This window comes from Zootoca vivipara, chromosome 5 (assembly GCF_963506605.1).
Source record: "Zootoca vivipara chromosome 5, rZooViv1.1, whole genome shotgun sequence".
Lineage (NCBI taxonomy): Eukaryota > Metazoa > Chordata > Lepidosauria > Squamata > Lacertidae > Zootoca > Zootoca vivipara.
This window is the reverse complement of record NC_083280.1, coordinates 34,339,522-34,364,700: the sequence shown is the minus strand read 5'-3', so window position 1 is coordinate 34,364,700 and position 25,179 is coordinate 34,339,522. Positions and strand designations below refer to the sequence as shown.

Sequence of the window (25,179 nt, the reverse complement as noted above, 5' to 3'; positions counted from 1 at the left end):
CCAGACATGCGCAGAAGGAGCCTCCCTGGCAGGTAGGAAACCAGGGGATTTACGGGATATTTTTTTGGGGGGGGGGGAACGGATTAAAATGGAGACTGGGCAGCTATGCACCCACCCTGTGGAACGCCCTCCCACCAGGTGTCAAAGAGATAAACAACTACCTGACATTTAGAAAACATCTGAAGGCAGCCCTGTTTGGGGAAGTTTTTAATGTGTGACATTTTAATGTATTTTAATCTTTGTTGGAAGCTGCCCAGAGTGACTGGGGGAACCCAGCCGGACGGGCAGGGTACAAATAATAAACTACTACTACTACTACTACTACTATTATATTTCTCTTACGTTGCAAAATTGTAATGCTTTGGACAGGAAGATTCATGGTGGGCTTTACGCTCGCAGAACATTTACTCAGAAATATGATTCAGCAGCTTCCATTCTCTTTTGGTTTACGAGCTTTGGTTTCATAATTACAAGATGGAAAGATCGATGTTAGAGAAGGCCTCTTGGGGAACTCAAAAGTCTGCTCGCTGTTTTGTGACATTTTAGTTAGCTGTAATAAAGGTATTCCCCTACTGTTGCTTTACGAGGAGTAGGAACTGTACATCCAGATGGCCATGACATTCAGTGCTGGCTAACTAGGGGGTTCTCAGCTGATGGAATTGCATGGAATTAAGCAATTCCACTCCCCCCCCCTCTAAGCTCAAAGCTCCAAAACACCCCGTTTCAGACCATCTCCCTCCACAGTTGGAAGGCAATGAAAATAGTGGTGGTGTGGAAGCTGGTGTGCTCATCTCCACAGTCTCCTCCATGTGCTTAAATAATCATCTTTGCAAGGCCTGAAGACATGTATGATCAGGGCTTTATTTCAGCCACAACTCACCAGAACTCAGTTCTGGCACATCTCAAGTGGGTACCATTGTCACTGTAAGAGAAGATTTGGCACCCCTTTTTCTAGAAAAAAAAAAGCACTGGAAAAATCCTTCAGGAATACATACACAGAAATAAATAGACAACTGCAACCAGAAGTAAAATATTTTATTATCTCATTCATTTCTCCTAAAAGGTAAGATTTCTTTCGGACAAAATATATAAAGCATTTAATGGTCTTTCTCCCCCCCCCCCCAATCTCGTCACCAGATAACTGATGTCCTGTTCTTTGAATCATCTTTAGCTCCAGCAAAGAACTAAGGCCTTGTCCTTGTGTTTCCGGTTTTGCACAAAGTTACCAAGGTTAATGACTGGCTTAAAACATGCCACAACCAAACACAAAAAGGTTGGATTTCCAACTTGAGTAGCGCAGAAGAAAATGCAAGCCCAATTTTTATTACTGTGCCAGGATGCTCACTAAAGAAACTGTTATGATGCTCCTTTCCCTTCAGGATCTGTACCATTCAGGTGAAATTGCAATGAAAATCAATAGGAATTTGAACATTACTCCTAACCAAGCAGAGTGCATACCTCAAAAGGAGCTGAAAATTCTGTTTGCATGGTCAGGTAAAAGTAATATGCCTCTATGTTGTGACTGCTTTAATTGGAATCACACTGAGTCCACCTCCACATGGCAAAATGTGTGCATTGTTTTGAGTTTTTCTCCATTTTGCAGCAGCCATACATTAGGCATTTTGTTATTATTAACACTGGCTAAACCACTCAATTTGCCATACAGAGACGGTGTCATCATGCCCTATATTTGGGTAGGCAAGTTTCCGACAACACAGTGGCAGATCACTCGAGGCCACTACTTCATCGCAGGGAGCAAATGCCATAGGGACACTTGAAGCACATATTATACAGCAATTTGCTCATGCATAGCTGACCTAAAACTTGTTGATAATCACCAAGAGTTCAGTTTGAGATGCAGGCACACTCCTGAAATGGAGATGTGTTGGCAACTCAGACCTTCTGTAACCTTCTGACAAATATCAGATCTTTTCTTCCTGTGTCCACCTCCTCCATCTACCAGCCCCACACAAGCATCCTATGCCCTACACTATGCCCTACACAACATCTGGACCAACGTTCTCCCAGGGACTGATCCATTAATGCCCTCAATGGTCAAGAAGACACATTATGAAGATGCTTCAGATTGTGCAATTTGCATTTCCAGTACTATTAAATACAACCACACCTTTCAGTTCTGTTATCTTCTGGGAGAATTTTACCGTGTAGGAAGTGTTTAGCGAAGTTCTGCTAAAAACTGTGATGATCACAACTTGTTGCCCCCAGGGACAATGTTTGCAAAGTGATGCCTCAAAGATCTTGCCACACCAGCTTAAAGGAAAGTAACACATTCTGCTTTTGAAGGTTATTTATATTTATCCGCAAGAATCTGTGTCAAAGGATGTTGGTCTCTTTTCTGTGCATCCCTCTCCCTCCTCATATTCCCTGAACTCTACTTATCCAGGGGTGCTCTCAACCACATTTTCCCACTTGCCACAAAAAAAGAAAATTGTGTAACTGCAGTCCAATTGCATTTGATTTTTCTTGTTTTAACCAATCTTTTACAAGAGCAGACATCTAGGGACCTGGATCATAATCTACTGTTCAACTTCTGATGTTTAGAAACCGAATGAGTAGAATACAGTGTGGAAGGAAATGAGGAGCCAATATTTCCTCCAGTATGCAATGCTACCAATCCCTTTCTCTTTATTATTATTGTGGAGGGTGGGCAACATGAATCACAGCCCTACTACCTATTTGCATGGAGGTCCTCATCATTATTTCAACCAATCCATTCCTACAAAGCAAGAGCTCAATCTGGCTGTTGCATCTACAAAACCTCCATTATAAACATCTGGCAAAAATGAATTGCTAAGTGATCTTCTGAAACATTTATTTAAGATCCCAAAGATAAGTCAATCAAGATAAACATTTGGTCCAAGTTCAGTTGTTATCTATCCAATGGTAAAAAGACTAGTGGGCCCTGTTTCACTTGGAGATGGTGAGACAATCTGGGCATGGGAGAGCCAGCTGTATTGACCTCTTCATCAGCAACATCTCCCAGAATGGTTTATTCTTGCTGTTCTACAAACTCGGGATTTTAAGAGTTTGCCTTTCCTTCTCCTGAAGATTCAGGAGAACACGACCAATCTTGCATGCAGATCAGTTGTACACACATTCCTTGCATTGTCGGATTGTGCCTCTTACAGAGAAATGAGGAGAAAATGGCAGGCAAGCTTGCACAGAAAGGCAACGAATGCTGCTATGTAAAGCCTAGAACAGAGCTTTCCAAACTCTGTGGACCCGTCAGAGTGCTGACTGCAGGTGTGTCTGGCAAATGTTCCCTGCGCTGCTCCTCAAGACTGAAAGGGGGTTAGTTTCACCTCTGGCTTGCTAGCAAAACCGAACTGCTGTGTTGCAAAATGATGCATGTCTAAAACGTGAAAAGTTTGGGAAGCTCTGACCTAGAATAACAAGTCCATGAATTTCTATGTTGAGCTGCAAGGATACTGATACATCTTCATTGCCCTTTTATGGAATTAATTTTACTGCAGATTTTCTGTTGACTGATTCATACAAATGGTCCTTTGTGCTGAGAAGGGTCCCTTACAAGGAAGTGGCACTCTAGTGAGAAAGGCCAACTCTTCTTTTTCATTATTACAAGGAGCTCCTAACCAACAAACCAACCCCATTCATCCTCACAACAGTATTATGAAGTTGGTAAGGCTGAGAGTGAATGGCTGGTTCACTGTCACTCAGATATCTTTGTGGTAGATTTGAAGTAGGGCCTCCCAATTCTCAACTTCTCATGCTCTTTCAGAAGAGATTCTTGTGCTAGTTTTCTCAAAAGAAACCCAATACTCACATTTTGGGGTCACTGTGGAACTTTAAGCCCAGTGAAGTGTGAATGTTAGATGTAAATGCAGAACCAAGACACCCAAGGCCCAGTGTTTGGCCACATGTGACCTGAGAAGTTAGTAATGCGCAAACAATGGGAGCAAAAAGTAAATTAAGACACATTCTCTCGAGGACAGAGCAAGAACGCCTGCATGGATGAGTAGAGGAAAAGCCCAAGAGGGTTACATTGGGAGTGCAGCTCTCACAACTTCTGGCAAATGGCTGTGTCAACCACAAAGGTGTTTTCAAAATGGCGGATGTGATGACATGTCTCAGCAGCACGTCGGTGGATATCTGGAAGAGCACAGAAAGAAATGTCAGATTAAGACATGGTGTGGCAGGGAAAAATGATGCGTGTTGAATAGAACCGGTTCAAGAATCAAGGATGTTGAAGCAAGAGCACAGAAATAATCCCATAACCATTTCTTAAAAATTGGCCTCCATCAAGGCATTTACAGTGGTGCCTCGCTAGACAAATTTAATTCGTTCCACGGGTCTTTTCTTATAACGAAAAATTCGTCTAGCGAATCCCACAGGAATGCATTGAATTTTTTTTAAATTTTCTTTTGCCCATAGGAACGCATTAATTGAATTTCAATGCATTCCTATGGGAAACCGCGATTCGCTAGACAAATTATTCATAAAACAAATTCGTCCAGCAAGTCAACCTCCGCTCAAAAAATCCTTTCGTTAAGCGGAAATTTCGTTAAGCAGGGCATTCATTAAGCGAGGCACCACTGTATTCTATTAAAGAAATAAGCTTTTTTTTTAAAGCACATGGCTTCAGTAATAAAGACTATCATAATGATATCCTTTACAAAAGCATACAGTTACTCCTACTGTAAATCAGCTAGATGAATTAATAGCCTTCCGAGGGGTTTTATGCATATTGTGTTGAGTTTAATGTTTTTTACTGATTTTATTGTTCTAATTCATCATTACTGTATATTTTACTGTTTCATACATTTGTTGTAAGCCAACCAGTGGCCATGGTTGATGGGCAGTTAATAAATGTCTAAATAAAATAGTTATCCTCTGTGGAATTGCAAAGATAAATGCTGTTCTGCCTTCAAAGCCCAGCTGAGCGCTGTAACTCCAGCAGCAACAGCAGCAGCAAAAACTTACATCTTCTCGCAGTCCTGCGCTTCAGCCTGTATATCTCTTTGTCTCTGCACAGGGCATAAATGTAGAAGCCAAGCTGGTCCACGTCAGTGACATGTTCCGTCACTATCATCTCCTCCTGGATCATGTAGGTTTGTGGCAGGTAGGCCCCTTTCTGAAATCACAGAATTAAATTCACAGAATCTTCACTATTACAGAGATTATTTGATGAGGATTAAATTTACAGGGGGAAACTATGCCTGACAGCCACGATCTTTAAGCTCTTCAGAAATGATTTTTATCAGCGCTTCAATATTTTGATCCAAGCAACATTTCATTCATCTTCATCAGCAAAAGATTTAATTGGCATTTTGAAAACCAGCCGGGAGCAGCGGCACACTTCTGACAGGAACATCATTATTTTGTAAGCTTCCTGAAGACAATCAATACAAACAGGTATCAGGTGAAATCTTCTCATGGCTTAATTGGTTTTGATGAATCAAAAGGCCAAAAATGAACAAGTAGACCCTCTAGGGGGCCTCCACCTTTGTCCCCTGTTCTAATAAACTTACATGGTCCCCTCAGTCTACGTTTAATTTGTAGGACCACTATGGAAGGGACCAATTTTTTTTCTTATGTTACTCAATGCAGTGCAACATACAATGATAATGAAATACTAATACGACTAAGAGTGGGTGGTATCTGACTAATACACTCAGCACTAATACACATACAGCACAGCAGAACTTCCCCTCTTCTCGCCCCGCACCCCATGCCCTCTAAATCTGTTCTGGGGACACCCCCCCCCCAACACTCTGAAGCAGATGTGAGGAGGGTATGGAGCACACTCAGGGGCAGCAGAAGAGGAGGACGTTCTGTTGCACAAGTGGAAGAAATCCTTGTGCTGACGGAATGCCCGATCACTAATAATTGGGTTTTTTAAAAAAAAAACACAGAATTTGAGGGGAAATGGCAACGATCTCATCGGGTTTCTTGGATAAATTTTGTTCAAGAGCCTTGCTGGATCAAACCAAAGGACCATCTAGTCCTGCACTCTCTTCTCACAGCGACCAATTTCTGCTAGCAGGAAACTAGCAAGCTTGTCCTGCCTAGGATAGTTTATGCAATTATACACTTTACCAACAGGGAAGTAAGAAGATCTAATCAAAACTCTGCTGGATTTTGCTTACTCTCTAAAGCTGTAAGCTAGTTGGCTCTGATGTGCATGGAGGAAAAGCACACACACACACACAGAGAGAGAGAGAGAGAGAGAGAGAGAGAGAGAGAGAGAGAGAGAGAGAGAGAGAGAGCACTGAAGATGTTTTGAGAGGTGGTGGTTGTTTTTCTGAAGCAAATCCTAGCAGAATGGGGAAACTGCAGCTCCATTTAGAGCCAGACCACCTTCCCAGTGTCCCTTGGTTTCTCAATGGTCTAAATGTAGCCACAGGAGGCTAGAAGTATAGTTAAGAAGCACTAAATAGGGAATCAGATATGATATTGCAAAGTCACAGGTGCACCATATGGCTCTGAACGTGTCGGTGAAAGAAAACAGAACTAGTTTAATGTGCAGGGGTTAATCTTCTTCACCCCACAGGCTTCCAACAAACAATATTAGGACAGAATAATAAAATATAGTTTGTTTTGAGCCTGCTAAGTGCAAGACTCTGTCCTCATTCATCTTTGGGTACACTCATACTCAATCTGATCTGAATGACCAAATAGGTTGGATTGTGCCAATTCAATCCCTGCTCCTTAGAAACAAAGCAAAGTGACCATGATTTCTTTCTGAATTAGGTTGCCTTGTGCTGATAAATGGGGGCAGTGCTTTGCAGTTCAACTTGTCAAATTATTTTAGAAAATAGTTTGTGGCTGGAGGAGAGTTCACTTCATTTCTGGGTGCTTATTCATTCCTGCTCTATTGCCTACGTGCTCTTAAAGGTTTCCACGAAACCACGGAGCGAGGTCATCTGGAGCCTTTTCAGCGAAGTCAGTTTGTGGTTGACTCCCAACTTCTCATTTTCATCGACTCAGGTGAGGGGGAAGAGGTGTTAAATCAATACCTGGGCATATTAATAGAGCACGCGAGGCTCAGTACATTGAAATTCAACCCAAACAAGATAGCGAAGCGACTTGTGTTCAGCCTGTTCTGGAGGGCGTTGAACAATCAGGTTTGCAGTCGGGGGGGGGGTGCTTCTTGAACTATATTTGGCACAGGAGGTATAGCCCTTTAGCAGCTTTGCTGGGTGCTGACTACCCGGACAGGAATAGCTCAGCTTCAGTTATCCATGCCCTGGGCGACCTCCCATTGTGTACCCTGCACAGGACCACTGATGGTCTGTAAACTTCAGAGTTCAAAACTGAGCTGCAACTCTGCTGAACTGAGATTAGGAAACAGGACAGTGTGTTGCCAGATTCACTGGCTCCCAGACCATTTCTGGGCACAAACAGAAGCAATGGTTTTTGACCCGTAAAACCTTAAATGGCTTGAGACTGTAATGGTCCTTGATTATAATGCCCTATCAAAAGAAGCTCACTTGGCATCTACCTAGATAACATTTTGGCGCCAGGTGGAGACCTTTTTTGTTTTGTTAAGCCTTTTGCGTCTACTTTAAGTTTCTGGTATTTGGGCTGTTTTTAGTTCTGCTTTATGTTTTATTAACCAACCCTCACCCCCACCCCAAATTTTAAACCTGTTAGCCACCCTAGGATTGCACAATTATAGGGCAGCGTAAAAAATAATGATTGAAATTAATTTTTAAAAGCAGACACCTGGCCCAACACAAGAACATCTACTAAGCGAACAAGCTTCCCACCAGCAAACTGACCTACACATTCCAAAACAGCAGAGGAGGCAAGCAGAGAGATCCCACAGTGATGCCATCAGCTGAATAGGAAGTTCCATGGCAAGCATCCCAAGCCACAGATGCCCCCCCCCCACTTCCTGACCCAGTGATTGATTATCTCCTGGGAGATTCAGAAAGTTCAATGGGAGCAGGGCATCTTAACACATTGCCATGCTGTTGTGCTGCCACATCAAGCCAAATCAATAGCCTGTTGTAAAATATTGCTGTCTCGGTCAATTAAGGAGAGTTCTCCAATGCCAGCAGAGCTGTTCTGTAAAAGTCAAGCTATCGGTTTATCTGCATCACGGAAGGAGACTGACAAAGAAGATAGCAGGCATGCAAGGCTGACTACGCATTTCCTGGCAAAACCTACAGTGGAGCCTTGGTTTACAAACATAGTTGGTTCCGGAAGTCCGTACTTAACCTGAAGCGTACTTAACCTGAAGCGAACTTTCCCGTTGAAAGTAATGGAAAGTGGATTAATCTGTTCCAGACGGGTCCGCGGAGTACTCAACCTGAAGCGTACTTAACCTGAAGCGAACTTTCCCATTGAAAGTTATGGAAAGTGGATTAATCCGTTCCAGACAGGTTTGTGGAGTGGAGTACTTAAACTGAAAATACTCAAACCGAGGCGTACTTAAACCAAGGTATGACTGTATTTGTAAAATCCAAGGTTGGACGAGACCGACTATATTTATTTATTTTTACTTAAATATTTATAATCAACAGTTCTATAAAGTATATCAAGGCAGTTTACAACATACAGGCAACCCCCTCATTCACACATGCATAGCTGCCAAGTTTTCCCTTTTCTCGCGAGGAAGCCTATTCAGCATAAGGGAAAATCCCTTAAAATAAGGGATAACTTGGCAGCTATGCACATGTTCAATTTGTGATGTCCCCACCCAGTGCCCACTATTCGGGGGGTTCTCCCATCCCTCCCCCCCCTTGACCCAGGGTCAATCTAAGGGCCTGTTCCAGGAAAGAAAGTGAGGGGGGAAGTCCAATTGCACAAGCAAAAGCCCTGGTGTTTGTAAGGTGAATCCTGCCCTGTGTTTCAGACCGTGCACAATTATTTTCATCTATTCTATTTTATGCGTCCCCTCTGTTTTATCTTCAAAGCACCCCTGTGAGAATAAGGAACATTTTCCCCTTACCTTTACGTTAACCAACAGCTCCCAGAAACTCTGAGGTGGCATGACAGTGGTGGTGTTCAGCTCAATGACGTAGCATTTATCCAAGCTGATGTCAAGGTAGGCAGTCAGACCCTGGAAGGAGAAACAGGCAGAATGAGCTCAAACAAGGGAGGCTATGTTGGTCTTGGTGAGAGAGCAGCAGAGGTTTACTCCAATAACCCAGGATCCCTCAGCCTAAGGAACCTTAGTACCTCTCAGCGATACATCAGACTCAAGTTCCTTCATGCAACATCAGAGATTAACAATTAGTGCATCCTCTTCTTGAAAGATCCTTCTAGTACAGGCACCCCCAACCTGCGGCCCTCCAGATGTTTTGGCCTACAACTCCCATGATCCCTAACCTTACCTTCCAAGTCCCGGACTGCAGAATCCGGGACCGGCAGCCGTGTGACACCGGAAGTTGCGTCAACGTAACTTCCGGTGTCGCTTTGCCCTTCTATGGGCACAAAAAATGGCCGCCGCTGGCTTCAAAAGTAGCTTCTACGCATGACCGGAAGTGCGTCGACGCAACTTCCGGTGTCGCCCCGCCCATCTGTGGGCACCAAAAATGGCCGCTGCTGACACCGGAAGTCGCGTCTACGCACTTCCGGTCATGCGTAGATGCGACTTTTGAAGCCGGCGGTGGCCATTTTTTGTGCCCATAGAAAGGCAAATCAGAAAGAGAAAAAAATGGCCGCCGGCAGGAGAAAATAACGGAGAAAAACGGGAGACGAAGTGATACGGGGGACCACTGGGAAAAGGTAAGTAAAAACGGGGGTTTCCCGGGAAAAACGGGGTACTTGGCAGCTATGTCCCTAACTAATAGGACCAGTAGTCAGGGATGATGGGAATTGTAGTCCAAAACATCTGGAGAGCCGAAGTTTGGGGATGCCTGTTCTAGTACAAGCTCTGCTCACAGGAGATACCTGTGATGTAATGCTAGGGAAAGGAACTGGTACTGCTAACTGGGCAGGTACCTCTTTTGAAAGCTGTACTAAAAACATGGTCAGGAAAACTGCATCTCATGTGGGCTTCCTATCCTGCCACTCCTGCAAGTCTCTGAAGCTGCTACAAGCATATTCAGGAGACTCCCAAGTCGCAGCCCTTCCTCAGAAGCTGTCATCATATCCGCAGCACGTTTCTCGTTCCTTACCCTCTGAAAGTCATGGATAATATCTGCAGGGTCGCTTTCACCAAAGTGGGGCATTGGGATGCTGATCTGCTCATAATTCTCGCCGAGGTAAATCCTCACGTTCTCATGCAGCTCCAGCTGCTCCCTCAATTCGTCTACGTAGAAAAGCTGGCAGAGCATCTCCTGGTCCTGATCTTCCAGGCCATACTGTGGAAATAAAAAGGGGTGGTCAAAAAGGCTCTGTGGCCTTTGTTGCAAGAGTCAGAGAAAAAGCTTTCACACAGGAACAGCGGACGGTGCCTTATGTTGTGTTGGCCCCTGTGTTGGCCCACCAAACTCTGCATTAGCTGTGTAGGCTCTACCACGAGCTCTCCATGGTTTCAGACATGCGTTTCCCACCCACCTCTGGAGAGACCAGGGGCTGAAGCTTGGGCTTTCTGCATCCCACACACTGAGCTAAGGCCCTTAAGATTAGGCACATACAGCAAACAACCTCAACATGGCTGCCTCCTGAAGCCGCTTTTCTTTTAAAACAAGGGACAGTTGGGGCTTTGTTGCACACATTTGCATATGATGTGCAGCTGGCTCTCAAGTGTGACTCTAAGCAAGTGCTGCCTCTCTACCCAAAGCTTCTATGTCACTCAAAATCAAGCACATGATGAGTCAACAACAACAACAACAACAACCTTCCCCATTTTTCCTACCTCCTCTTCTCTGGGACCAGCTGTATATATCACAAGTCTCAGTTTTCCACCTGTGTTGCTTAAATATTACCTCACAGAACACTTTTTACACAAACCTTCACCACAGTGTACGTACAGAGCAAACTCTCCAGTGAGGAAAAAGAGAGCCAGGAATTACTCAAGAAAGAGAAATGCCAATGACAAAGGACTTGGAAATGAAAATTGCAGATTAATATTAAAGATGGGAAATTTAATTTGCCAAAAAGGAAAAAAAGAAAAAGTGTGCTTAATGGGTAAGTGCTGGGGTCTACCTCTCTCTCAGACTCCACCCTTGAGTTCTCAGAAAAATTATCTGTCGGTACCATGGAAAAGGGCTGGGAACATTAAGGTCAGAAGATTAAGTTGTTTAATTAATTCTTATGTATCTAACAGTTTTATTGTTTTGCTGACACTGTTTTGATATGAATTTGCTTTTGACGTGTTTTATGTTTTGATCTATGCTGCATTTTGTTATATACAGCAGAGATCTTTCATTCTGGCTTTTTGTTTTTGTCTGCTGTTTGGGGATCTGGGCTTCCCTAGGAAGCAAAAGTGGGGCATGAACGATAAATGAAACTGGGGGCGGGGGAGAGATGAAGGAATCAAATGACTAATGGGGATAGGGCAATAGGTTAAGTCAACATGAACTTTGAGAATCCTGGAGGGACGAGGTGGAGACCCTTCACAATGCCCCATACATACCTGATTTGGGAAAGAATAGGAGAAGTATTTGCAGACATACATCGATGTCAAAATCAGGCCGAGGAGCAACAAAAGCATCATCAACGTCCAGTAGAAGATGCGACTAAGAGGCTTCCTGGTCTCCACTGGAAAAGGCAAGGGCTGCTCCTCCTGTTTAAAAGAAGGAGACATGGTAACAGAAACATTGGTATGGGCATTGCAAGACATGCTTAAACACTGATCAGGATTTCTCAGTGCTGCATGGAATACTTTCAGAAGATAAGAGGAGTCAAGACGGCAATACAAAGTAAAACATTTCAGAAAGTTTGCTTTCCATGATGAACAGCAGACCTTTTTCAGTTTTGATTATTATTGTTTTCAAATTGTGCCAAGCAAACAAAGCAAAGTCTAAACAGGTAGTCTGCAAGCAGGTATGCTACTGCTGGTGTGTGATTCGTATTCTGTACTATATTTTGTGATAACTAGTCAAGAGCAGTTAAGACAGTGCGCTCTGAACCAGGAAGGCCTCAACTCAAATTCTGCCCCTGCCATAAGCTCACTAGGTAGCTTTAAGCAAGTCATTCTGCTTCAGCCTCAGCATCCCTTTCAACAATATGGACATTGTACATACTTACTTACTTACTATGGAATCCCTATACAGATATGTTTCTACAGACCCTCCAAGTGCCTGTAGAATCCCTATTTTCCAGGGATGTCCCCGATTTAGAGAAACCATCCCGGTTTCTGATTTGATCATGAAATGTCCTGCTATTCCTTAGGATGGCCCTATTTTCACTGGAGAAATGTTGGAGAGTATGGAGTTATCCAACCCCCCCCCCCAAAAAAAAGCCATCTGAAGGTAATGCTGCATAGGAAATTTTTTAATGTTTAATGTTTTATTAGGTTTTTATATATGTTGGAAGCTGCCCAGAGTGCTGGGGCAACCCAATAAGATGTGTGGGATATAAATAGTAAAATGATCATTATGGAATGAGACGTCCCTATTTTCAACGGCTAAATGTTGGAGGGTATGTTTCTGCAGGCCAAGTGGCTCATATTTTATTTGAACGCTGCCATTAATATTTTTGTCCCTGTTGAGTCTCTTGGATACACTACTGAAAACAATTAATAGTAATTACACAAACATCATGTTTTGTAATAGTCAAAAACCATGTCACAAAAAAATCAGAAAAGAATACTGGTACATAACTTTTTATTTAAGAAATATCCTCCTTAATTCATAGTCCTTTTGAGCTTTGGCACTATTGCATAATCCTGTAACTTGTTTTATTTTCCCCAATATTTAGCGTACAATAATTTTGTTGCTTCGTTTATATAATCAGGACTCAAAAGTAACAGTGAACCATTTTTGTTTAGTTCAGTTTAGTTACGAACAGGAAAGTTCAAAGAGGCTTGGCTGCTTTGCCCTCCCATCTCTTCCCCTCCTTGTTCACATGCAAAGGCTGTAGGTTGCAAACTCACACACAGTTCTGAATAAACCACAATTTCCTGTTATGCTCATAACTTGGGGAAACTGTGGTTTCGTCCATCTGTACTTAACAAAACGACACCCAACTGGTTTCAGGCCCTGTTTTGCTAACTAACCTTTTCTAATTTAAGCTTTGGAGACATCTGAGGGGCAAAGATAAATAAATTTCAAACGGGCAACTGGAATCCGGCGTGTGGCATTACATCACTGTTCCAGCGCTCATGAGATCAGCCTGCACAATGATAATGCTAATTCAACGCAGCAACACCAGGCACACAGTCTAGGAAAACAATGAAGGGTCACTGCTGAGAGCAAGCCTGTGGCTGCAAATCCTTAAAACAAGGTACGGCTCAGGATGCACTGCACGAAAACATTAAATGAGCTCATTTGCAGCAGCCCCTGTATGCAACAGGCATATGCAATTCGGCAGAAGTGAGAAGCGAGCATTCCACCGGGGCGGCAAGGAAGAAAAATAATAAACTAATCAACAAGGCAGGTTGTGTGGCTTGGCTGAGCTCCATGAACACAACAGATACTCCACAGTTCAGCTGGGAGTGGGTGGGTGGGGGGCATAGTCAGAGCTAGGAGGGCCTTGAAGTAAGGGGGTGAGAACAGGCTCCCTGGCTGACTTGCAAGAAGCATGCTCTGGCATTTTAAGTCCATCCCAGTTGGCAGGCAGGATATATACAGTAGGAGTGTACGATCCAATAAAGCAAGGGGTGGATCAGCCTGCAGAAAACTAAGCAGAGCAATGAGTGACAGGCACAGAATGGCAAAAAAAAAAGCTATGAAAAGGCAGGCTTTCCCAAACTTGTTATAAAACAAAAGGATCCTGAAAAACATCTGGTCCGTTTTAGGGCAGGTCAATAAATTAACACACACCAGGGCTGACTGATTTGTTCTGAGACATTTTCTTCTTTCCTTGGAAACGATGCTAGATTGGTGTTCAGGGAGAAAACACGGATGGAAATATATTCATTATTAATAGGAAATCCGTCTAGAGCCACGTTTCTCCAGCTGTGGGTCAGGGACTACTAGGGCAGTGTTTCTCAACCTTTTTTGGGCCACGGCACACTTGTTCCGTGAAAAAAATCATGAGGCACACCACCATTAAAAAAGTTAAAAAATTTAACTCTGTGCCACCCTATATTATAATTATGACTGTAAGAAACACTTGCCAAATATTGCTTTCCGGCGGGTCAGTGTTGTGTGTTGGCGGCCGGCAGGCTCGTTTGCACTGAGCTTTGGGAAAGAGGAGGAGAAATATTGCTTTCCGGTGGGTCAGTGCTGCCTATTGGCGGACGCCAGGCATGTGACAATGCAAATTGCCCTTCTCGTCGCCGCACACCAGCCAGCATCTCACGGCACACTAGCGGTTGAGAAACACTGTACTAGGGAGCCTCAACCCACTTTCAGGCAGGAAGGCCTCTGCAGTATAACCCACCCACCCCTGGTTATGTGATACTTTGGGTTGGGCAGGTGCTAGCAGCAGCAGCAGCCGCTCCAAAAGCGAGAGTAATAAACTGGGGATAGAGAAGAAGGGGATAAAACTTGGAAGCTGTTACAGGAGGAAGAAGTGAATGTAAAAGGCCCAGGTAGGAAGGATGAAAGAAAGTGTCAGTTTCGGGGTAGGCACAGAGTAAAAGTGTGAAAGGAGATGGAGAGAAGAAGCTACAGGAGGCTACTAAAAATACTTGTGAGGAGCTTCTGTGGCGTCAGCGCATTTTGCCTAAAACAAAAATAATTCCAGGAGTCACAATACCCCCAGAACCCAATGTCTGCGCTAAGCTTGAGTAAAGCTGACCTGTGGAACTCCCTGCTGCAGGGAACTCAGCGGCAAACAATCCATTTTTTAAAAAGAGGGGTTAGATAGCCATAGGAAATGTTGCCAACAATTGCCATTTGTTTTATTATGTCGGCCTCCACCTCCGTTTTGAAACTGGCTATAACCTTGACACGGCTATTTTGTGATAGGTGGAGCCTTGGTATTTGTAGCCCTTTCAATTGGGTGGAAAGTTTGAGCCTCTGGCCTAGAGCAAGTATCCCCCACTCTTCCTTTCATGCCTCCTCTTCTTGCAGTACTGCAGACCTGACCCAAAATCATGGGAGGGCAAGCGGAAAATAACTCAAAATAACCCAGAGCCAATTTAGGGGAAAATGCAGCACTCCCAGGTGAAATAGGGATGTTTGTAAAGGCAGGGTACAAAAGACACCTGGACCTTCTAAACAGGGTGGGTTGTATGCCTGTGTATTATATATAATTTACGTGTGTGTATCAGCAGGAAATCAGTTGCCGTTGATCAATTTCAAGGTTAGTTGTAATAAACAACATCCAAGTTTACAGTTGTTTGTATCCAGGCAGGTTTGATCAATGAGATTTCCACTGATGTAAACAAGAGGAAGGAAATTAAAGCAAGTTTACCCAAGTTCAGTGCAGTCAGAGAAAAGTCCCTTCATCTCCCCTGCCCACTTAGCTTTCCAAAGCTGTTTCATCTGTTTCATTTTCCAGCTGGTGCCATCCTAGACCATTTCCCCCAAATAAGGTGCAAAGGACACTCAGCCGTTCAACTCTTATCGCATTTTGGTCCTCTGTTTCGGTTTTTCAGGGATGGGAACATTATGGCATAATTATTTATGACTTGCCCTGAAATCTTCCCATTTCTATTCTGTTGGGACCTCGATATTCTTTCCCCATTTATTTATTTCTTCCACTACAGTCTGCAGCTCCCAAAGGGCTTATATATTGTACTAAGATTGCAATATGAAAATGACCTCAGCTAAAATGTGCTTACAGAGAATGTGGGCATTTTGTGAGTTTGGCAGATGATTTCTGTTCTGCATTGAGAGCTTTGCAGGCAATGCTGGTTAAGAGCCCCCTGCCTAAAAAAAACACATGGGTTTGGGGAACAGGCACAGTTTCCTGAGAGGCATAACAATGAATTCTTGAAGTGGTGGGCATGCCCACCACAATCTCAGCGCCGCTATATGTCCTTAGCAAATGTTGTTAAGAACTCTTCCAGACAACCCAATTACTCACCATTCATCCTGATCTGTTTGCACAACATTTAAAGAGGTCACACAACACTGCACTTCATTCATTCCAATTTGCTTGCATGTAGGTTATACAATAACCTTCCAGCACCTTTTCTTACCAAAAAAATTCCATGTTTCTGTCATGGCTTTGTTGCACAAGAGCACCAAATCCACTCATTGCAGCTCAGCAGCAGAGCCTCTCCTTTGCAGTATTAGAAATTCCCAGGTGCCAGACGCATTCTGTGGGTCCAACAGCAACCACATGGAGATCTCTGGAGGCCAGGTTGGTTCAGGCATCTCCACCTGGCTGCCCCATCCCTGGCTTTCTTAAGCAAGTAAGCAGAAGAACTTATTAATTACCTTTTTCTGCGAGGAGTACATGGTTCACCCCCTTCTCAGTTAATCCCTACAATAACCCCGTGAGGTTTAGAAGCTGCGACTGACTCCAAGGTAACCCACTGAGCTTCATGGTCGAATGGGGATTTGAATCCTGATCTCCCAAGTCCTAGTCGAGCCCTCTAACCACTACACCACCATGGCTTCCTACAGTACTTCTGTAGGAAAATAAATATGGGGAAAGCAAAATGTCATTTAGAGAAGGATCCGATATATTTTCCTTGAAGCTTCAATTTGTTTTATTATGGATTGTTTTAATGCGTTTGTAACTGCTTTGAAATTTTTTTGTTCTTTGAAATATAAAGCAGAAATGCAGAAATGAAATAATTTCATTGGCCCCTAGACATTCCATTGTGGCGAACGTAACCTAGGCTTAAGCAATTTGTGCAAACATTTGGCAATTAGTTTATATATCTGAGTTTCTATCACTGCTTGCTTTGCCCACCTTCGAACCCCAGAACCTCCAGGTAGGGCCAGAAATGTCCCATTTTTGAAAAGCTGGAGTGTAGTCAGTATATGCCATTTGTCTTCACCCAGTGGGGTGTGTGACCCACTACTGGGCACAGCCAGATTTAATATGGGTTGCAACAGCAACACTACGGCCATACTAATGTATTGGTGAGGAAAAATTAAGAAGTGGGTCTCCAAATGCATGTGAGTTGAGGGCAGGTTCCAGGTCGGAAAAGTTATAGATTACTGGAGTGGACATCCTGAGCTAGGTGGAGGGGGTGGGGTGGGACTATTCTTGCTGCACATGTAAACTGGCTATAACCTCTCACCTCGTCCTCTCTAGCACCCAAGAATTCTTGCTGGCACTTGGCTTTGAGCTAGATCCTCATAACCCCAGGAAGTCAAGAGCACAGCCTTAACACTATGGCTATTGTTTACTCACATCAACAGAAACCAGGATACAATCATGCATACAGACTGTTTCAAAAGCTCTGCTTTAGAACGGAAAAGGTACCACATGCAATCTTCACAGCAACCAGTTTTTCAGCAGAGAGCATATGAAATGTGGTACTTATGCAAAGCCACAGAGAGTCACAGACACTTGGGATCTCAAATGAAGACACTTGAAGAGAACAATCACAAGGATGCGTCTGATTGCATCCTTAACACCAGCCATGTGCTTTAAGAAACAAAGCTCAACTACCTGCCCTAAGCAGATGCTGCAGGCAGCAAGCCATGCGCAAAATATCTCATAAAGCTGCTTTTCCGATTAATGCATAGCTTTGTCACTGCACAAATGAAAGAGGTGGCAGGGTGCTGATTCGTGTGGGTGTGCAATCAGAACAAGGGAATTCAATAAAACCCTGGCTGCTTAACCCTTTTTCCTCTATCAGAGAAGTGCAGGATTGTCATGTGGAAAGGGGAGTGGGTTGAGAGGGAGGCGAGCACATGCAAATTCCCAATAGTTGTTTCTCCAGCCCCCTCAGGGTGACTCTAAAACTGGGAGGGGGGAACGGAGTCCCTTCATGACTCCCACCAACCCTTCTCAGCATGGCCAATGCCAAGAGCTTATGGTCTGACAGCAGCTCCAGCTGCCCAGATTTCCTTGTTCTGGAACATATTCCACAGTGGGAGGGAAGAAATAGCACAGGTGTTAAAGGGTTGTAGCTTAAGTGACACTCAGTGGTGCAAGCCTGCTTGCACAACATGACCTCTCCATCCTCCTCGGCCTCATCTCCCCCCACCTAGGTATGCAGAGTTCCCCAACCTCCTGAAGCAGATTTTTTGGAACAAAAAGGGGTTTCAGGTGGGAGGAGAGGAAGAGGAGCTTGTGCCTGCAGTTGTGCATGCAAAAGATTCGAGGTCCAGTCCCCAGCATCTCCAGGTAAGGCTAGGAATGCCACCCCCCCCACCTAAAATCCTGGAAAGCTGCTGCCAGTCAGTGTGGGCAACATGGCGCTAAGTGGTGTGACTCTGTATAAGGGAGCTTCCTATTCCCCTGTACAAAAGCAGAAATGGGGGGAAGGTCGGATGGAATCTGCTAGTAGATCTCTGAGTGACGAAGTAGATTAGCAAGGATTCTGACTCAGAATTGTATGGGAGGAGCCTCAGACAAAATCTGTAGCTCAGCTTGCTCAATATCAGTCATCTAAACATCCTAGTAGTTGAGATACGACTCATTCAACTTGGAGTAAGAAAGTACAGTGGTACCTCTACTTACGAATAACTCTACTTACGAATGTTTCTACTTACGAATGGAGCTCCATCCGCCATCTTGGATGCAGTTTAGATAGCACTTTTTCTACTTACGAATTTTTAGATAGGGTTGCTTCTACTTACGAATTTTTTCTCCCAATGCATTCCTATGGGATTCGACTTACAAATGTGTGTTCGGAACGCATTAAATTCGTAAGTAGAGGTACCACTGTAAAATGATTGCATAATATTCATGTTGCTGCTCCTTTCGAAACACAAGCTGCATAGCTTGGAGAAGACCTGACGTTTACAGATTTGTGTTAGCTCAGTTTTATAATATTCATAAAATAAATTCTAGAGTAGTTCAAGTTTTTTTTAAAAAAAGTATTTTTTTATTGTAATAGTTTTTTTTAAAAAACAATAAAACATAAAAATCACTTTCACAAGTCTCTCAGGGAACACTAATCCAAGTAGTGCATTCAGTGATGTTAGAAACTGTGTTATCTTTTTCTTCATTTTAACTCTAAAAAATATGTCAGGAATCCCTGCCAGCATCTTCCTCATGGTGCAGTGATGTCACCACTGACTGTTGCCATGGAAAGTCAATTTAGCACTATAAATTTACAAGCAGGCAAAACTGTATGTGGAGCCTTCTCCAACATGAATATGGTGATAATTCTGGATATTCCACACAAGTGCAAACCATGGAAAATACTATTCTTGAGGCAGAACCACAAGGTCTGGTTTTTAAAAGTTTCAAAAGTTGGGACCCAGGTGGAGCTGTGGTTAAACCAATGAGCCTAGGGCTTGCTGATCAGAAGGTCGGCGGTTCGAATCCCTGCGACGGGGTGAGCTCCCGTTGCTCGGTCCCAGCTCCTGCCAACCTAGCAGTTCGAAAGCACGTCAAAATGCAAGTAGATAAATAGGAACCGCTACAGCGGGAAGGTAAATGGCGTTTCCGTGTGCTGCTCTGGTTTGCCAGAAGCGGCTTTGTCATGCTGGCCACATGACCTGGAAGCCATACGCCGGCTCCCTCAGCCAATAATGCGAGATGAGCGCGCAACCCCAGAGTCGGTCACGACTGGACCCAATGGTCAGGGGTCCCTTTACCTTTACCTTTTTAGCCTTTAGTATTTTAAAGAGGAGTTTCAATGAGTTCACAGTCCTGCATAGCTCCTTGAATTTTTCCATACTAACAAAGGCAAACAAAGCAAAAGATTCGAGATTGCGGAATATATTGCGAGAATTGTATCCATTTGCATATTGCATTGCGACTGCGGAACTCAGCTTTCCTAGGATCAGAATCTGGGTTAACTTGGTGAAGAATTGTTCTTTATCCGGGTAGAGAACTCCAAGCTATTGTACTCCCTGGCTACAGATCCAATGAGAACAAGTGCAGATCATATAGCAGGTTATGGGGACTATAGCTTATTGATAGAAGTGGGATGCTATGCATGCTGCACAAAGATGTTTCCAGGTTCAATCCTTGGCATCTCCCGTTACACCAGGGCTGGGAACCTCAGACCCTCCAAAGCTTGCTGAACTGCAGTCTGTATCAGCAAGCATAGCCAATGGTCAGGATGATGGAAGTTGTAGTTCAGCAACACTTGGTGGGCCAAATCTTTCCCACACCTGCGTTAAAAGGATCAGGTAGCACATGGTGGGGAAGACAGAGAACAGCCACTACCAGCCCGACTGGGCTATGTAGCCCAATAGTCCGTATAAACACCGGTCCAAAGAGACCTACATTGGCTCCCCGTACGTTTCCGAGCACAATTCAAAGTGTTGGTGCTGACCTTTAAAGCCCTAAACGGCCTCGGTCCTGTATACCTGAAGGAGCATCTCCACCCCCATCGTTTAGCCCGGACACTGAGATCCAGCACCGAGGGCCTTCTGGCGGTTCCCTCACTGCGAGAAGCAAAGCTACAGGGAACCAGGCAGAGGGCCTTTTCGGTAGTGGCACCCACCCTGTGGAATGCCCTCCCATCAGAGGTCAAGGAGATAAACAACTACCTGACATTTAGAAAACACCTAAAGGCAGCCCTGTTTAGGGAAGTTTTTAATCTGTGATATTTTAATGTGTTTTAATCTTTGTTGGAAGCCGCCCAGAGTGGTAGGGGAAACCCAGCCAGATGGGCGGGGTATAAATAATAAATAATAATAATAAAGCGGCTTCTTCTGTACACCCAGTTCTGGCAACAGTGGGAGAGACCTTAATTTGTTCACTTCCTGAACCACTCACCAAGACCACATCTACAGAAACAAAACTGTAGGCAGCTGTCATTGCAACACACTCCCCACCCCTGCCAAGAATTTAAGATAAATAGCACGTATATAAATGGAGGAATGGAACAGTGCTTCCCTGGGGCTCCTTTGGGAAGGAGGATGCTATAACACTCTGTACAAAACTTTAAACTCAAGTAGAAGAATCCTGGTCATCCAAACCTCCGTTTTACAATGCTTCTCGTTTTTCAGTTTTCTGCGCATTCCTCGTGTCAGTGAAAGCCTCTGGAAATGCTCAGCAATCTGGCTGAATGAGAACATTATCTAAGCATGTTGGATGTCTTGCAGGCTATTCATGGGGGCGGAGCGGGACAGCGAGTTAGAAAGAGAAATTGTACGGAGTAAACAGAGGCGGTGCAATGCAATTTGCGGGAGTCAAGCGGAGATTCCTGGTGTGATGAAAACAGGGGCAGATATTATGCAGCACACACAAACGACAAAGGATGAAGTCAGGCTCCCATTATTTTAGAAGAGATCATGGAGGCAGCTCAGCACCTCCCCACCCACCCGCTGGATAGGAACTGATCTAGAGAGAGACACTAGCAGGAGTCCCCTGCCGTAAGGGACACAACCACTATAGCCCAGAAATCTTTTGGCTGCTTCCTTCAGCTTTGTAACATTCTTTGAAATCTCTCCAAAGAATGCCAACCATTGATTCTATTCAAGGGGGCAGGAGAGAGGAAGAATCAATAGCAAACCCCAGGGGTGGAGGGAATCTTAAGAGAGACCCAAAGCACCCCACTGTGGAGATGCTGGTTTCTCAACTAGGTCCCTGAAGCACAGCTGAAACGGCCCTTTTTCTAGGCCATGGATTGGACCCCTGGGCTCAAAAAAACCAACAACCCCCATATACTTTTTTTTCCCTCTTCAACATAGGAGGCAACAGAGATCTAGCATGTCTGATAGCTTATCTCCCTCTTGCCTTGGTCCAGAAGCCCTTCCCTGCTGAGCAGGCCCTGGTCACAGAGAGAACAGCGTGGCCTAGTGGTTTGCGTGTCTGATTAGAAACAAGGAGATCCAGATTCAAATCCCCACTTAGCCACAGAGCACAATGGATCACCTCAGACCAGTTTCTCGCTCAGTATCAACCTACTTCGCAGGGTTGTTGTTTTGCCAAGACCTAAAATGGAGGGAGGGAATAATTGCACTTCCTCGAGACTCTTGGTGGGATATAAATGTTGAGAAACAAACACTCTGCGGGGAAAAAATATCTGCACAAGCTCAGGAGTTCTAAGACGTATTTTACAGTTTCCCAAAGCTGGGTTTTTCAAATGATGGTGCCTGAAAGGAAGGGGGGGGGGAATAACTCGTGGTCAAAGCGCACGTTTTTCCGGTCATTGCTGAAAAATAAATAAATAACCCGAGACATCAGGGATGGGCAAAAGTTGCCTCCGCCTGCGGGGAGCTACGAGCTGCCTCTACCGCTGGGGCAGCTGCAGGACTATTGCTGCAACTCGGCGCCAGGCCTCTTCCTGCTGTAACTTTCCGACTTCTCTCTCGCGTCCTAAGGATGCAGGAGCCCAACAAGGCAGGCGCCTCCAAGTGCCTCCTCGGCCCCGCAACCGAGGGGCTTGGGCGGGCACGCTCAGGAGTCCCGGCCCTGCGGCGGAAGGAGAAACGCCGCGGGGAAAAGGCTCGCCAGCTAACGGGAAGGGCTGCGCGCCACGACGCGCCCTCTCGCCATGATACTCCCCACCCCCGCAATCCTGCCCCACTTTTCTACCCCCGCACAGCCTCCCTTTGCCGAAAACGCGTCCATTTTCTGCCCTCCCTCGGGGGCGAGAAGGAAGCAGGCAACTTTCTTTCTTCCGCTCTGCTCTGCCGGCCGGCCGGCGCTTGCAAGAGGAAAACCGGCAGGCAAAACCGTCCCGCCCCGGCCGGGCTCTGCAGCGGACCGCGCTGTGCATTGCAGGGGGCTCCGTCCCAACCAAGCAACTCTCCGGGGCTGATTTTATTTCTTTTCAAGTTACCCTAATGGAACCCATCCCTTGACATCAAAACGCTTTCCCTTTATTTAATGTGTTGTTATCATCATTATCCTTTGTGCTAAAAGGAGCTCCCCAGCCGCCGCCACTCACCAAGTCGTGGGGCAAGAGGACCTCGGCTTTGGCTCCATAGTTGGCTCCTGTTGCCGCCTCCGCCTCCGCCACCTCTTTCTCGGGCTTGAGCCCCGCCGCCGGCTGCTGGAAGCTGATTTTCACCATGGCTGAGCAGGAGCAGCAGCGTCCGAAGCGAAACCCGACGCCTCGTCTGCGCTCGACGCGGCTCTCTGGACCATCCGCCGAGCCTACCCCGCCGCCGGGAGGAAACGCCGGAAGTGCCGCCTTGACTCTCCCCCCCTCCCGCTTCTCTCCCCCCCCCCTGCGCCTTTGCGGGAGCGCCAAGAGTTAACGAGGCTCCGCGGACGCGCGTCTTGCGCGGGTGAGCGAGCAGGTGGCCGCGAGAGTCCGCGCTCAGGATGCGTTCCAAAGAGGACCAGGGAAAGTGAGAGAGCGAGGGCTCCTAGCTCTCTCCGCGGTTGGGGGCAGGGATGCTTGTGAATGATGGTTGCTGGGGGGCTCAAGTGGGGTGAGTCCTGCTTGTGGGCATCACTGGTTGGCCACCGTGGGAGAACAGGGTCGCTGGACTAGACAGGCCTTTTGGCCTCATCTACCGGTAGCAGCAAGTATTCCTGCCAACCTTACCTAGCAGTTCGAAAGCACGTCAAAATGCAAGTAGATAAATAGGAACCGCTATAGTGGGAAGGTAAACGGCGTTTCCATGTGCTGCTCTGGTTTGCCAGAAGCGGCTTTGTCATGCTGGCCACATGACCTGGAAGCTATATGCCGGCTCCCTCGGCCAATAATGCGAGATGAGCGCTGCAACCCCAGAGTCGGTCACGACTGGACCTAATGGTCAGGGGTCCCTTTACCTTTAGCAGCAAGTATATGATCAAGTAAAACAATAGACATACTTCACTAACGGACCAATCACGTCAGTTCTGTCCCCCACCCCACCCCCAACAAAAGTCCTGGCTTCTTCTTTGGAGATCAGTCGTAGCAGAGCAAGATTGTCTTCCATAAAAACGGTTTTAAAAATGAGTCCATAAGTGACTGTGGAGGCCAATTCTGGATCCACACGTCCTTCCACAGTGGGGACATAGGTTTCCGAGTGGGAGTTGATCGTGGTCAGGGTTTGCCAAGCGTGCCTTCCTCTTAGTACGTTTCTCCCTTGCGTCCTGAGTTCCAGCGTTTTTTAAAGCCCGTGACACCTTTGGTAAAGGCTGTTCTCCAATTGGAGCACGCTCAGGCCAGTGTTTCCCAGTTGTCGGTGTTAATACAGTACTACATTTTTAAAGATTTGCGAGAGTCTTTGAACCTCTTTTGTTGACCGCCAACATTACACTTTCCATTTTTAGTTCGGAATACTGTAGAGTAGTTGCATGTCTAGCAGTGTTAGTCTTGTGTCCTTATGATGGTCACTTTCAGATAGGGAAGAGCACATCCACTGATATTCTCTTTTCCGGAAGCACTTTACCTAAATTTTAATCTGTGATTTAAAAAAAATCAGGGTGGAAATTCATCTCTTTAGTGCAAATTTATTATAATAGACACATTTTTATATTAGGTTTTGACTAATGTGCAAATTTCTGCAAGCAGCTTCCTCTAATATAATAATGCCTTTTGTATGGTGTTTTCATTAATAACTTCATTTTAATGCACACTTTCACTAACTTAGGCATTTTTGGAAACATTGGTTGGAATCATAGGGTTGGAAGGGACCCTGAGGATTATCTAGTCCAACCTGTATATGCAACTTTCCCATTCATAGGGCAATTTTAATTAATCTATGCATGTGAACTCCAGCAGCCACAGAGCAATTCCCATCCAGTTGTCTTCTGTAAAAGTAATGAAATCATGTACCTGTGATAGACCAACTGATAAAAGAATGGGCCAACTTTCTTTCAAAGTGAAGCATGCAGGACAGGAATCCAACAAAGTTGCATTACAGGTAATGCATACATTGAGCTATTTTAAACATGTGCACTTCACTTAACTCCATTATCATGCAATCAAAACCAAAGAGCAGATCAAGAAGGTGATGGACGTCTGCTGGCTCAAGGTCTTGATAAACCAGAGCTACTAGGGACCCAGGTGGCGCTGTGGAGGGACCCAGGTGGCGCTGTGGTTAAACCACTGAGCCTAGGGCTTGCTGATCAGAAGGTCGGCGGTTCGAATCCCTGTGACGGGGTGAGCTCCCGTTGCTTGGTCCCAGCTCCTGCCAACCTAGCAGTTCGAAAGCACGTCAAAATGCAAGTAGATAAATAGGAACCGCTACAGCGGGAAGGTAAACGGCGTTTCCA

General features: G+C 45.2%; 1 protein-coding gene across 1 annotated transcript; it reads right to left on the bottom strand.

The window, feature by feature from the left end:
* Window positions 1-1,020: 1,020 nt before the first annotated feature.
* ITM2C (integral membrane protein 2C) lies at window positions 1,021-23,148 on the bottom strand. Its single transcript, XM_035133568.2, has 6 exons — window positions 22,916-23,148; window positions 11,513-11,662; window positions 10,110-10,295; window positions 8,939-9,049; window positions 4,963-5,113; window positions 1,021-4,131 (listed from the first exon to the last, which is right to left on the bottom strand). The coding sequence occupies exons 1-6, from the start codon at window positions 23,039-23,041 to the stop codon at window positions 4,040-4,042; spliced, it is 816 nt and encodes a 271-aa protein (XP_034989459.1). The 5' UTR covers window positions 23,042-23,148; the 3' UTR covers window positions 1,021-4,039.
* Between the last annotated feature and the right edge of the window lie 2,031 nt (window positions 23,149-25,179).

Coding starts and splice junctions, on each gene's coding strand:
- ITM2C (XM_035133568.2), bottom strand. CDS start 23,041: ATGGTGAAAATCAGCTTCCAGCAGCCGGCGGCGGGGCTCAAGCCCGAG. Junction 9,050..10,109: donor TTATCCATGACTTTCAGAGG/GTAAGGAACGAG, acceptor TTCTCCTTCCAG/GGTCTGACTGCCTACCTTGA. Junction 5,114..8,938: donor AGCTGTTGGTTAACGTAAAG/GTAAGGGGAAAA, acceptor CTGTGATTTCAG/AAAGGGGCCTACCTGCCACA.